The sequence below is a fragment of the Cherax quadricarinatus genome, chromosome 38 (genome assembly GCF_038502225.1).
Source record: "Cherax quadricarinatus isolate ZL_2023a chromosome 38, ASM3850222v1, whole genome shotgun sequence".
Lineage (NCBI taxonomy): Eukaryota > Metazoa > Arthropoda > Malacostraca > Decapoda > Parastacidae > Cherax > Cherax quadricarinatus.
This window is the reverse complement of record NC_091329.1, coordinates 6,206,434-6,221,177: the sequence shown is the minus strand read 5'-3', so window position 1 is coordinate 6,221,177 and position 14,744 is coordinate 6,206,434. Positions and strand designations below refer to the sequence as shown.

General features: G+C 37.2%; 1 protein-coding gene across 5 annotated transcripts in view; it reads left to right on the top strand.

The window, feature by feature from the left end:
• Aldh-III (Aldehyde dehydrogenase type III) overlaps positions 1–14,744 on the top strand; it is a 68,167-nt gene that overhangs the window by 21,795 nt on the left and 31,628 nt on the right. For 3 of the 5 annotated variants that reach the window (XM_053782326.2, XM_053782321.2, XM_053782325.2), the window contains exon 11: positions 14,365–14,480. In XM_053782326.2, the coding sequence (XP_053638301.1) occupies positions 14,365–14,480 (116 nt within the window). Of the gene's footprint in view, positions 1–1,205; positions 1,322–4,135; positions 4,252–14,364; positions 14,481–14,744 lie in introns of all 5 variants that reach the window. The other 2 variants (XM_053782323.2, XM_053782322.2) reach the window with 2 other exon arrangements.

Sequence of the window (14,744 nt, the reverse complement as noted above, 5' to 3'; positions counted from 1 at the left end):
TTTGGGTTTTCTTCTATTTTCTTACTAGTTCTTGTTCTTGTTTCCTCTTATCTCCATGGGGAAGTGGAACAGAATTCTTCCTCCATAAGCCATGCGTGTTGTAAGAGGCGACTAAAATGCCAGGAGCAATGGGCTAGTAACCCCTTCTCCTGTATAAATTACTAAATTTAAAAAGAGAAACTTTCGTTTTTCTTTTTGGGCCACCCTGCCTCGGTGGGATACGGCTGGTTTGTTGAAAGAAGAAACTTGCAAGATTTCAGGTATGTCTTGCTACTTCTACTTACACTTAGGTCACACTTCACATGCATGTACAAGCATATATATACACAGCCCTCTGGGTTTACTTCTATTTTCTTGCTAGTTCTTGTTCTTGTTTATTTCTTATTTCCTTGGGGAAGTGGAACAGAATTCTTCCTCTTCAAACCATGCGTGTCGTAAGAAGTGACTAAGATGCCAGGAGCAAGGGGCTAGTAACCCCTTCTCCTGTATACATTACTAAAGTTAAAAAGAGAAACTTCTGTTTTTCTTTTTGGGCCACCCTGCTTTGGTGGGATACAGCCGGTTTGTTGAAAGAAAAGATACAGTAGAACCCCAGTATCCGCAGGGCATATGTTCCGAGGACCTGCCGTGGATACCAAAACTGCAGATAGTAACAAACCTTGTATATAAGTCCTGTACATCCCTATCATAAAGTTTAACTGATAAATTATGCACAATAAGTGGAGAATTATTGCTTTTTCACTGATGGGAAGCACTTCATGGCTTCTCTTCAGCTTTGAAAAACTACCAGCTTTACTTTTGTGCTTTGGGGCCATTATTATTCAAAATTAAGAGTTACTTTTGGGCTACAGTTAAACATGGATAGCTGAAACCATGGATACTGAACAAGTGGATACAGGGGTTCACTGTATATTTTTTCAACATGCTGGCCATCTCCCACTGAAACAAGATGACCCGTAAAAGAAACATTTTCAATGTCATTTACACTCACTATCTTGCAGGAGGTGTGTGGATACAGTGTACTTCCGTCTGCACTGTACTTCCCACCTCTAGGACTCAAGTTTCGTGATTGACTTTCACTGTGTAGGAAGCAGGGTGATTTTGAGGGTCAGATTTTGAAGAATAAAAATGCGTTTTATATGCCGCAAAATATGGTAATTGTGGCCCAGTATTACAAAATATATGACAATTATCTGACCTTACAGAGACCACCCCCTGTGTTTATACCTATGCACTTCCAACTCAGAGATCCAGCAAGCCTTTATTGAAAATATTTCCACTGGCAGTATATGTATTAATGATTGTATTGTTCATTTTTCAAGTGAGTTTTGTCATAAGATTTTGTTTACAGGTGGTGGTAAGCATGTTACTTGCCGGTAGATCTAACCTTAGCATGATGGCATGAACATATTGGTTAAGTTTTTTGAGCATTACGGTATTGGGTTTAATGCTTCTATTATAATAGCAAGATGAATACTGTATATATAGATGATAATTTTTATTTTATGTTTATACAGTAATATCCTTTTTTTAAAGGACTCTGAATCAGTTGGTTACATTTTCTTAATAAATGTCTAATTTACTTTTTTTTATTTATGCATTATCTTGGTTATTTAGGCTTTTACTACATTATTTTATACTATAATTTTCATACTGCTATGTTTATCCATATTCATTATAATCCAAGCTATTCACTTTATCCATACTATTCATTATAATTCATATTATTCATTTTATCCACACTATTCATTATACCTCATACTATTCACTTCATAGTACCATTCATTTTATCCACACTATTCCTTTTAATTGCGAAGGGTGACCCACACGACTTTTTTTTCTTTGTCTATGGATTAAATTTATTTCCGTAAATGCATTCCGTAAATGCAATTGATGCGGTGAAACTGTTAGTCGTACATTACAGTAATAAACTTTAATACTGTACATGAATTTTCAAAATGTAATCCAGCAACTGTCTGATAGATGTACTTGGTAATGTTTATTTATGAAGAAGAAAAAGGCACATTACCGTGACTGGAACAATACACAACCCACGCGTAGGAGAAAGAAACTCATGATGCCATATCGGCTGTGTCGGGTTATTTGTGTTTTTTTGTGAAATTGCATTAAAACACAGTACATGCAGCATAAAATGGACTTGTGTTTGGGAAGGGAGGAAACTTGCAATATTTCAATGTATCATATTATTATTACAGATCTGGGATCACTGGAGTGAACCGTCATGTGGCCTTGGCAACATTTTCTCCTGTATTTCATTTTTTTTTTTTTTTAAGTTTTTACAGTAAATGTTTTCTATTATTGTATAGAAAAAATGAGAAGAGGAGCAGGTAGTGAACGTTTGTCTGGAACCATCTTAATTTTTCCCTTAAGAATTAGAGAAGTAAAGTAAAAGGACACAAGTGCAACTAATGTGACATTTTATTGTGGCAACGTTTCTCTCTCCAGGAGCTTTATAAAGCTGTTACAAACAGTACATGGACACAGAGGGTACTGTTTGTAACGGCTTGACAAAGCTCTTAGAGAGCGAAACGTTGCCACAATAAAATGTCACATTAGTTGCACTTGTGTCCTTTTACTTTACATATTGTCGGTAATTCTACCAACTTTATTACAATTAGAGAAGTGGTCAGTAAGATAAATATCACTACAGTTTGGTGACTGGGCATGGGTACAGATTCGTTGGTCATGGGTAGTTCCTCGTGTTCCATTATTCACAGTATTTGCTGATTGCATTATTGCAGCTTGATATTCATTGAAAATTTAAAAAACTTCAGTAAAGGCTTTGAAAGTATTTTCTACAAAAAAAAAAGGCTAACTTCCCTTAAGGTTCAAGGTAAAAATAGTTTTTTTTGTATTAGCTTATGACAGAGGCTTAGCATTGTTAAGAATATTTTTTGTTTAACCCTTAATCGGTCCAAACAGATCGACGTTCAAATTCGTAGTGCTACAAAAGTAGATCTACTTTTTTTTACATATTTTCAAATATAACAAAAAAAAAATGTAGATAAAAGTTTTTTTACACGTTTTCAAATATAAAACAAAAAAGAAGATCTACATTTTTTTTACATACTTTCAGATGTTGAAAAAACGTATATATACGTTTGGACCATTTAAGGGTTAAACTGTCCAAACGTAGATCTACGTTTTTTCAACATTTGAAAGTATGTAAAAAAAGTAGATTTTTTTTTTTTCACTTGAAAACGTGTAAAAAAACTTTGATCTACGTTTTTTTTTTTTGTTATATTTGAAAATATGTAAATAAAAAATTGATTTACTTTTGGAGCACTACGCATGTGAACATAGATCTGCTTGGACAGTTTAAGGGTTAATATACTGGTCATCTCCTATTGAGGTAGGGTGACAAAAAAGAAACTTTCACCATCATTCACTCCATCACTGTCTTACCAGAAACATGCTGATACAACAGTTTAGATGCACCTCCAAACTGCAAAATATCCCCACCCCTCCTTCACAGTGCAGGCACTGTACTTCTCACCTCCAGAACTCAGGTTTGGCTAACTGGTTTCCCTGAATCCCTTCACAAAATGTTACCTTGCTCGTACTCCAATAGCTCGTTATGTCTCAAAAGCCACTTGCCTCCACTTACTCCTATCTAATACTCTCACACATGCTAAGAATATATGTGCATTTATTATATTACTCTTAAAGTAAAGCATTGTATGATAAATATCTGTCAAATTTTGCTTACACAATGCTGCTGCAAAATTATCAAGTGAAAGTATATCGGATAATAAGACAAAATGTTTTAGTTTAATTTTAGCCAAACAATATTTTGTACTCTTGATTACTCTTAATTTATCACCACATTTATATTTTATTATTTGTGCACCATTGATACAAAATATCAAGCTCTGAATAGTAAGTTTTTCATGTTTTTTTTTTTTAGCTGTCTTTAAATGTGCTAGTTACAAGATAAAATATGGTGTGTATGCAGTGGTACTATTTGGAAATATTGAAATTTATAGCTGAGGACTATTTATCTCTTAGGACACAAAAGTAAATGGGATTGCTAGGCATTTATGATTTTTTTTGTGTGAATATTGTCTGAAAGTTTTACTAATGCTAATTTTATTTGTAACTCACTCTTGCTCAGGGAGAAGCCATTAACATTGTATATCTTCAGTACACAAAAAAGTATTCATGAACTTCTGCTCAAAAAAACCAGCAGTGGTGGCTGCTGTGTAAATGACACTATGGTTCAATTATCAGGTAGTAAACGCCTTTTTTTCACACACACATTTGTTCTTGTGCTGTATTTTGTACATAGTTTGTGTATTAATTATTAATAACCTTGTATTAGAGGCTAGCATGTGCCTTAATGTATTTTGCTTGTCTCATATACATAAATAAATTTTATGTAGGTGTTGAGCAATTCCATGAAAATACTTGGCCTGTTGAACTGGGTTTTACTCTGTTGTCTAAAATTATTTCTGCAGCTTAGCTCTCAGATATTATCTATACGTTTAAGTCTTTAATTTCAATAATACAGTCAACATCATTTAATGACCTAGGTAGGGACCAGTCAAAACATTTGTTGAATGAAAAATACGTTAAGTGTATTTCGTTTTTCTATAGACACCCATGTTATAGCTTGAGATGTTGATGTGGGCAGTAATATTCCATATTTAATTCCTTCTTTATCTAATTAGTAATTAAATGTAAAAGAAGGGGTACTAACCCACTATTCCCACTATTTTTCTCATAGCTCTGAAAGTTGTTTTGTTGCTTGTCGTAGGGCTGTTGTTTTGCTAACATGTTTTCTCAGATGTGGACACCATTCCACTTGCATAATAGAGCCTTGCATTTATTTTTATGCTTGAATATGAATGCACTTTGCACTGAATTATAACAATTAACAAAGAAGGTACATTAAATAAGTATGCTAGATATGATGCAGTGTGCAGTTACAGTAGTTTTCTAAACTTTGTATCAGTAAATAAAAGGTTGAAGGGATGTGCATGTTAGAGGAGTAGGTGGTAAGTTAGATCATTATTTAATGTGCAGCAGCAAACCTGTGAAGGTTCAATCCTCTTGTCTGCTTAGTAGGAGATAGATGTGTTTTTGGTATCTACTGAGAAATGAAGGACATAGAGAATGGTGTCAGTGGGTAAGATTTAATACATTGGGCTGGGAGAAAAAATCTCGTAGAAGTAAAAAAGAGCCGGCAGTAAATGTGGGAGAAGTGTGTGAGGCAGTGGGTAATAGACAAAATTGGGTAAAGCAGCTAGGACAGGTGGGATTAAGATGGACCTTAACCCTTTCAGGGTTTCCGACGTACTAGTACGGCTTACGCACCAGGGTTTTTGACGTACTAGTACGCCTAAATTCTAGCGCCCTCAGATCTAGTGAGAGAAAGCTGGTAGGCCTACATATGAAAGAATGGGTCTATGTGGTCAGTGTGCGCAGTATAAAAAAAATCCTGCAGCACACAGTGCGTAATGAGAAAAAAAAACTTTGACAGTGTTTTTGGTTTAAAACAGCGACTTTGCACTGTATTTTCGTATGGTATTTATGATGGTATTCTAGTTTTCCTGGTCTCATTTTATAGAATGGAAGACATATTACAGAAATTGAGACAATTTTGATTGGTTTTACAATGAAAAGCACCTTGAAATTGAGCTCAAAGTAGCAGAAATCTTTGATTTTTGCCAAAGTTCAAAAGTAAACAAATCATGCTATGCGTCCAATACACATCAACTGGTGAGTCTAATATTCTTTCACAAGTGCGCTGATATTATTTATACCATTTCTACACTAATGCAGTAGTCTGCATAACAGTAAATCTTCTATTTTTTGTGAGAAAAATTCAAAGTGGAAAGCAAAAGAATGTAAGAGGGGCGTGGAGACGTGACTAATGAACAGAGGAAATGTTATTTTAGTGCCAGGAATGTTTTTCTTGTTTATTCTGGACCCTATTTGGAAATTGGGATCTTTTGAAATTTGTGTGAAATTGGCAAAATTGCTAAATTCTGGCCACATTATTGGATAGTTGAAATCGGTAAATGGGTGGTTTCTTGTACTCATTCGATAGAAAAAATGGAGTTCTAGCAATAGTTATGATATTTGTCGACTAGTAAACTGGAATTGGCCGAAAATAGGGCTCAAAGTGGGCAAAATCGCCAATGTGTAAGCATTGTCGAGACCGCTAACTTCGCGAGAGGATAATTCCGTAAGTTTTCCATCAAATTTCATACTTTGGGTGTCATTATGATCGGGAAAAGATTCTCTGTCTTTTCATAAGGAAAAATTTTTTTTTTTTTAAATTTGTCGACCCTGAGAACAAGTCTGGGAGAGGGCCTGTCGACCCTGAAAGGGTTAAAAACTGGGGGGAATATAATGGAATGATTGGTGTATTTGTTCATTATGTGCATGAATAGTTATCTATGGGCTGGTAGAGAACCTGAATAGTTCCTTTGTATAAAGAAAAAGGGAATATCCAACAGATTTGCATGATTGCATTAAATCAGAGTGGAGATTTTTTCTTTGTGCTTTTGGAGGGTGAGCAAGTTAACATTTATGAAGGTATTAACCCTTAAGCTGTCCAAACGTAGATCTACGTTCGCTTGCGTAGCACTCTGAATGTAGATCTACATTTTTCTTAAATGCTTTCGAATGGAGAAAATCAAGGTCAGAGCGCTATGCACGTAAACGTAGATCTAGTTTGGACAGTTTAAGGGTTAAGGGAAACCAGTTAGCCAAAATTGAGTTCTGAGGTTGGAAGAACATTGCCTGCACTGAAGGAGGGGCAGTTCAGAAAGTCATTTGCTTTGTGATGTTTGAATTCCTCTAACAAGACAGCCATTAAATGAATGATGGTGAACATATTTCCTTTTTTGGGTAACCCTACTTGGGTGGAGATGACAGTATAATAAACTGTTTAATGGTAACTTAACAGCCTGGGACATAGTCAGATTTTGTTTGCATTCAGAAAGTAAAGGGGAGTCAGCAGCAAGTTTAAGAATATTGCTTTTATCTTTTAGTATCTTAGTTTTTAATGTTTTGTACTATACAGTGGACCCCCGCCCAACGGCGGCATCAAGTAACGGAAAATTTGTCTAACGGCTCTCTTTGGCATAAAAAATATGGCTCTACCAATAGCGAAAAACTCGTCTAATGGCGTTCGGCCCGAGCAGGCCCAGCCACTCCAAGACTCGGTGTGCCATTGTTTACAAGCCGTTGTGGTCGATTCCATGTGTACCTGTGATATATTTTGTGTTATTCCAGTGTTTTTAGTGCTCTTAATTGCTAAATAAGCCACCATGGACTCCAAGAAAGCTTCTAGTGCCAAGCCTGTGGTAGAAAGGGTGAGAATTATGATGGAAATGAAGAAAGAGATCATTGAAAAATGCGAAAATGGAGTGCGTATATCCGAGTTAGAAAGACTATACAACAAATCCCATTCAACCATCAGTACTATCTTGGACCTGCAAGAGCCTCAGGTGCAACAGCAACGGATCACATCTCAGGAATGTTTTTCAGAGCAGGAGGAAGAGAGACGGTGGAAGATGACTTCATCGAGGATTAGGGAAATGTGTACAATGTTTACAATGGGACACTCTTGTGTCCCATTTTAGGGAAATCCTAAGGGCATGTGAGAAATAGAGCTCTCTGGACAGATTTTTGGTGCGACAGGGGTCCAGTGACTCTCAAGCTGGTCCTAGTGGCATTAAAAAACCAACAAGGGAGGTAGCCCCACCAAAGGACATAGTACCTGAAGTTTTTATGGAAGGGGATTCCCCTTCCAAACAATAGAACACCTGCATCATCTGCCCTCCTACCATCTCATCACTCATCAACAACTCCACAATAAAGGTAAGTGGCATTTAAGTATTGTTTATTTTGCATGCCCCATTCATTTTTGTGTAGGGAAATGTATATTTCATGTAAAAAATATTTATTTATTTTTTTTTATTATCACACCGGCCGATTCCCACCAAGGCAGGGTGGCCCGAAAAAGAAAAACTTTCACCATCATTCACTCCATCACTGTCTTGTCAGAAGGGTGCTTTACACTACAGTTTTTAAACTGCAACATTAACACCCCTCCTTCAGAGTGCAGGCACTGTACTTCCCATCTCCAGGACTCAAGTCCGGCCTGCCGGTTTCCCTGAATCCCTTCATAAATGTTACTTTGCTCACACTCCAACAGCACGTCAAGTATTAAAAAACCATTTGTCTCCATTCACTCCTATCAAACACGCTCACGCATGCCTGCTGGAAGTCCAAGCCCCTCGCACACAAAACCTCCTTTACCCCCTCCCTCCAACCCTTCCTAGGCCGACCCCTACCCCGCCTTCCTTCCACTACAGACTGATACACTCTTGAAGTCATTCTGTTTCGCTCCATTCTCTCTACATGTCCGAACCACCTCAACAACCCTTCCTCAGCCCTCTGGACAACAGTTTTGGTAATCCCGCACCTCCTCCTAACTTCCAAACTACGAATTCTCTGCATTATATTCACACCACACATTGCCCTCAGACATGACATCTCCACTGCCTCCAGCCTTCTCCTCGCTGCAACATTCATCACCCACGCTTCACACCCATATAAGAGCGTTGGTAAAACTATACTCTCATACATTCCCCTCTTTGCCTCCAAGGAGGGTTTAGGTGTCTGGAACGGATTCATTCTATTTCCATTATTTCTTATGGGGAAAATTAATTCGACTAACGGCAAATTCGACTAACGGCTAGCTCTCTGGAACAGATTAATGCCTTTGGTCGAGGGTCCACTGTATATGGAAAGCCTAATTTCACATTTAGTTTAATTTAGTCTTACACTGTTGATTGTAAATGGTGTAGCAAGTTCCAGATAGCTTTCTAAATCTCATCAGCCTGTGATACACTATCTGCAGACTTGTGTGATTGTATTAATTAGAAGTAAGTGGAGGTACATGGCTTTTATGACAATGTGTTATTGAAGTGTGAGGAAGCTAACATTTATGAAGGGATTCAGGGAAACAGATTAAGGGGATTTGAGTCCTGGAGGTGGGGAGTAGTGTCTGCACTCTATAGGATTGCAGTTCAGAGAATCATCTGAAGTTTGATGCCAGAATGCTTCTGGTAAAACAATGGTTGAATGAGTGATGGTGTAAGTATTTAGTATACTTTTATGGGCCACCCTACGTCAGTGGGAGATGGCTGGTATTAAAATAAAAAGAATCACATTCCAGTTTATCATGGTGATGCCTACTCGAGATCATAATTTATGTATGTTCTGCATGTTAGTGGCAGTAATACTTTAAGGGTAAGAATGAACAGGAAGGGAAAGAGAAGACATAGCAGTGAAGGAGTTTTTAGAGTAACAGTGTGTTACCTCCTGGAAGATGACAAAGCCACTGCTGTATCTTTACTCTCATTCACTTACAATGAAAAATGAGGTTGTAGAAAGCACCAGGGTGAGTGTGAGCAAGAGAAACCTAGTAACATTTTGATGGAGCAGTACACTATGGACTGGACCAAGATGTACAGATGACACATTGGCTGAAACAGCAGATGGTTGCAACATCTGCTTACCTTTTTTATAAGTTGTTTCATAATTTCTATTTGTTTGTAGATGCTGAATGACTGTTGTGAATATTGTATGCAGTTTACGTATGCAGAAAGTAGACTAGTCAATTTTGGGGTATAATGGCACATAATGCAGAGCAAGTTTTAATTCTAGACCATAGCTACTCAACTACCATGAGCAAAGGTCCACTTGGACAAGTACCAATGCATGCAGAGGTCTGGATACATTTTTTACACGCAATTATGAAAAGCAACAAATCCTAGTATAGGGCAGTGTATACATAATTTTCTATGAACTTCATTTTCAGTCTTCATCTTACAAAAATTTACAAAATATGAAGATAAATAGTGGGGAAAAATAATTTTTACATTATATCGAACAAATTTTGGATTTTTTTTACTCAAACATTGATGTGAAGAATTTGATCACAACACGATTCAGTACTAACATAACAGAGGTTGGCACAGCAAATTAAAATCAAACTTGCTAAAAAGAAAATGAGAAAACCCGAAATCATGCTTTGCACAAACACAAATGCACAACTTTTCCCGAAATTAAAAGCTGCACCAGGGTCACCAGACTTCCCAGACCATATGCCGCTAAACTCTCTTTCCAAAATGCCAAAAAGTCAACATACCAATATGAATTACCATTGAATGGAAGAAAATATCACTGTTTAGTTGTTCAATTATGCTAGAATACCACTGTATTCCATTCAATATATGCATTCCATTCAGATAGAATAATGTATTAATCCTCATCTTGTGTACCACCTGATCGTGAATGTAGCAACAGCTGTTATTTAATGAAGCTTTCTCCTAAAGTCCACGGTCCATCTAGAATATTTAGAAGGTCCAGATTCAGACCGCAGACCACCAATTGAATAGCCCTATTCTAGACAATACTTTGCTTGGGATAGAGATATATCAAGGAGCTGGATAATCAAAAGCTCAATACTTAGCGAAATGTCAGAAATAAATTATTGCTCGGCCTTGTGTGTCTTATACCTACTTGTCAGGTTGTTACTCCAGTCACCACCAATTGACTTTGTCATTCTCTTTAATTTTTCCCACAAATACACACTGCAACACTAGTTGGTTATCTGTTTCATTCTCTCTGCCTCCAGACTTTGTATGAAAACAAGATTGTTTTCCATTTGGTTTTTTCCTTGTGTGTGCCTTTGTCATTCCTTTGCTTCATTCCTTTGCCATGCCTTTGTCATTCCTTTGTTTCATTCCTTCTAGTTTTTCTACTTATAGCTGCTTCTTGAGGTCATCTTCATTCTTTACAGAAATTTCTCAAGTGTAAAAAATTTGTGACTATAATTTAATAATACTTGAGTACATGTTTTTGTGGTGTTACAAATCTTGAACACAGTGAGAAAGCTTTCAGGCAACTCTTTCTAAACATGTTATATTAAGATTTTTCTCTTCAAGGGTTTTGCTGTGATGCTGGTGAAGGGCACTCTATCCAAGGGTAAAGGATCTGATTACTTCTCATTCCATAGGTGTTGTTTGACTAAACAGTTTACATGAATATAACAATAATATCCTTTGGGAGTGAGGAACAGCCATTTGTGAGTGTGTTGGAGGTGCATGAGGCAGTGGGTTAAGTAGGTGGGGATATAGTTTTGGATTGGTTGGTATTTTTGTTCAGTAAATGTATGAAAGAAGGGAAGGTACCTTGGGATTGGCAGTGTGTGTGCATAGTTCCTTTGGATAAAGGAAAGGGGGACTAAACAGAGTGTAAAAATTATAGGGGAATAAGCCTTTTGAGTTCTCCATGGAGAAGTGGAACAGAATTCTTCCTCCGTAATCCATGCATGTGGTAAGAGGCAATTAAAATGCTGGGAGCAAGGGGCTAGTAACCCCTTCTGTATATACAATGGAACCCCGAATATCAGCCATAATCCATTCCAGAAGGTTGGCCTAAATTTGAAGCAGCCTGAATTCGAAGCAGTATTTCCCATAAGAATTAATGTAAATACAATTGATCCATTCCAGGAGAAGGAGAGTGTGTTTGGAGGCAGGAGAAGATACTCCTTCAATATGACGCTAATATCAACTCTTCGGCTTATTTATCTATCACAATTGATCTAATATGACATAATAAATAATATAAATAACATAGAAACCTGATATACACTCTAGAATGAATAAAATATGCCATTATGTATGTGAGGAATGGTGGTGGTGGGGTGGTATTGGGTTATCAGAGCCATTGGCAGCATAAGCCGCACATATAGTGGTGATGGTGACGACGGCAGTGTTGTCAGTGACCCCTATATACCTCCAATAACATTGGAGGAGTTACTTTCATGTCCATTTTTTATCGCTTAACTTACTTGCTACACTGTTAACCCTTAAATGGCCCAAACGTATGTATACGTTTTTTCAACATCTGAAAGTATGTAAAAAAATGTAGATCTTCTTTTTTGTTTTACATTTGAAAGCGTGTAAAAAACTTTTATCTACATTTTTTTTTTTTTGGTTATATTTGAAAATATGTAAAAAAAGTAGATCTACTTTTGTAGCAATACGAATTTGAACGTCGATCTGTTTGGACGGTTTAAGGGCTAATGCTATACTTTATCAATGGCTGGCGCTATAGCCTTTATCGACTCCTGCTGCTTTAGTATCAGTACGTAGAATCACTGAAGAAGGCACGTTCTTCCCTCTCTCTTCCTCCTCCACTTTCGTAATTTGCTACAATTTCTTTCTTCAATTCTATCGTGTTTCTCACTTTCTTTCCCAAAGGGCTGGCACTAAGAAGTTTCTTTGGGCCCATGGTGGCTTATTTCACAGTCGCACTTTATAAACAAGCACAAAAATGGCTGATTTGTGAGGCACCGGCCGAAATACAGAGCAAAAGTTCCGCCCAAAAACTGGCCTAAATACAAATCAGCCAATATCCGGGGTTCCACTGTATTACTAAATTTAAAAAGAGAAGCTTTTGTTTTTCTTTTTAGGTCACCCTACCATGGTGGGATATGGCCAGTTCGTTGAAAGAAGAAAGAAAGAAGCCTTTTGAGTATACCTGGTAAAGTGTATGGTATTCTTATTATTGAAAGAATTAAGGGTAAAACAGAGAGCAGGATCACAGATAAACAAGGAGGCTTTAAGAAGGGTAGGGATGTGTAGACCAAGTGTTTTCATTGAAGCATATAATGAATAATATTTAAAGGTAAGGAAGCTTTCATTGCTTTCATGGATTTAGAAAAGGCATATGATAGGGTGGATAGGGGAGCAATATGACAGATGTTGCAAATGTATGGAAGAGGTGGTAGGTTACTGAATGCAAATTAAGTTTTTATGAAGATAGACTCAGGTTAGGGTATGCAGGAGAGGGAGATTATTTTCCAGTAAAAGTAGGCCTTAGTGATGTGTGCCACCATGGCTATTTAGCATATATTTATAGATGGGGTTGTAAATGATGTGAATGCTAGGGTGTTGGTGAGAAGTGTGAGATTAATGTATGCAGAAATTAACACAAAATAGGAGTTGTCACAGTTGCTTTTTGCTGATGATGCTGCTTTTGGGAGACTGGAGAGAAGTCGCAAAAGTTGGTAAATGAGTTTGGGAGGTTATGTAAAGAAAGGAAATTAAAAGTGGACATAGGGAAGAGCAAAGTGATGATGGTAACAAACAAATTAGGTAATGAAACATTGGATAGCAGATTGGAAGGATGAAGTATGGAAGAAGTGAATGTGCTCAGATATATGGGAGTGGACGTGTTGGCAGATGGCTATATGAAGGACAAGGTGACCCATAGAATTGATGAAGGGAAGGTGGGTGATGCATCAAGGTATCTGTGGGGATAAATAATGTTATCCATGGAGGCAAAGATGGGAATGTATGAGTATAGTAATACCAACACTTTTATGGGTGTGAGGCATGGGTTGTGAATATTGCAGTGAGGAGGAGGCTGGAGGCAGTGGAGATGTGTCTGAGGGCAATGTATGGTGTAAATGTTATGCAGAGAATTAGTAGTTTGGAGATTAGGAGGAAGTGTGGAGTTATAAAAAGTATTATCCAGAGAGCTGAAGAGGGGTCAGTGACTTGGTTTCAACATTAGAGAGGATGCAGCAAAATAGGATGAGTTGGAGGATGTATAAATCTGTGGTGGAGGGAAGGCAGGGTAGGAGTCACCCTAGGGAAGTTTGAAGGGAGGGGATAAAGGAGGTTTTTTTGTGCAAGGGGATTGGAAATTCAGCAGGCATATGTGAGCATGTTAGACAGTGCCTGCACTCTAAAGGAGCATGGATATTTGCAGCTGGTGGAGAGGGGGGTGGTGAATTATAGTATTGGCACACTTATGGCAAGACAGTGATAGTGTGAATGATGGTGAAATTATTTCTTTTTTGGGTCACCCTACCTCACTGGGAGACAGCAAGTGTTAAAAAAATAATTAGTATAATAATACTGATGATGACATAATAAAGAGGGGTTGTTAAGTTGTTTTGGGCATAGAGGATGGAAAGGGATATAATGATGAAGAGGACTATAAATCTGGGAATGGTTGGAGGGAGGGGGTACAAGAAGTTTTGAGCTTTAGGTGGGTTGTGCATCCAATAGTCTTGACGTGACTCATCCTAGAACGTATCTATAGATTTCCTTCCTTGGACATATTCACTGATATTTTTCATGTGAAATATATTGTGTGTATTCTAAATGAATAAGTATATTAAACACCATTACCAATTTTGGCAGCTAACTTTATTTCTCAGTATTTAATTAAGTGAATTATTTACCATCAGTGATATTCTGTATGTTACTGATTTTTTGCCTCTATACTTCTCTTTTCTTATAGAGAGAGACCCCTGGCTCTGTACATATTTACGAACCATTATGACCTAGTTGATATTTTTATGGAGCAAGTTCCCTATGGTGGTTGTACAGTTAATGATGTGATTTTCCATGCAGCAGGTATTGTTCAGACAAATTTTGGGTTATTAATGTTGTGCATTTCTCTGATGTTGTTTTGGATGTCTTCATGCTATGCTGTGTATTCAGTGTTTCATCCAGAGCTATTTGAAACTAGGAAATTTTATGTAGCACAAAGATCCTAGCACAGTATAATTGGAATAGTGTTCAGTGTTACTTGGGTAATAAAAAAACTGGGTCCTTATTTTAATTCCTCTTTCCCTATTTTGTCATTGCAGTTATAAAAAAAACCATGATAATATCATT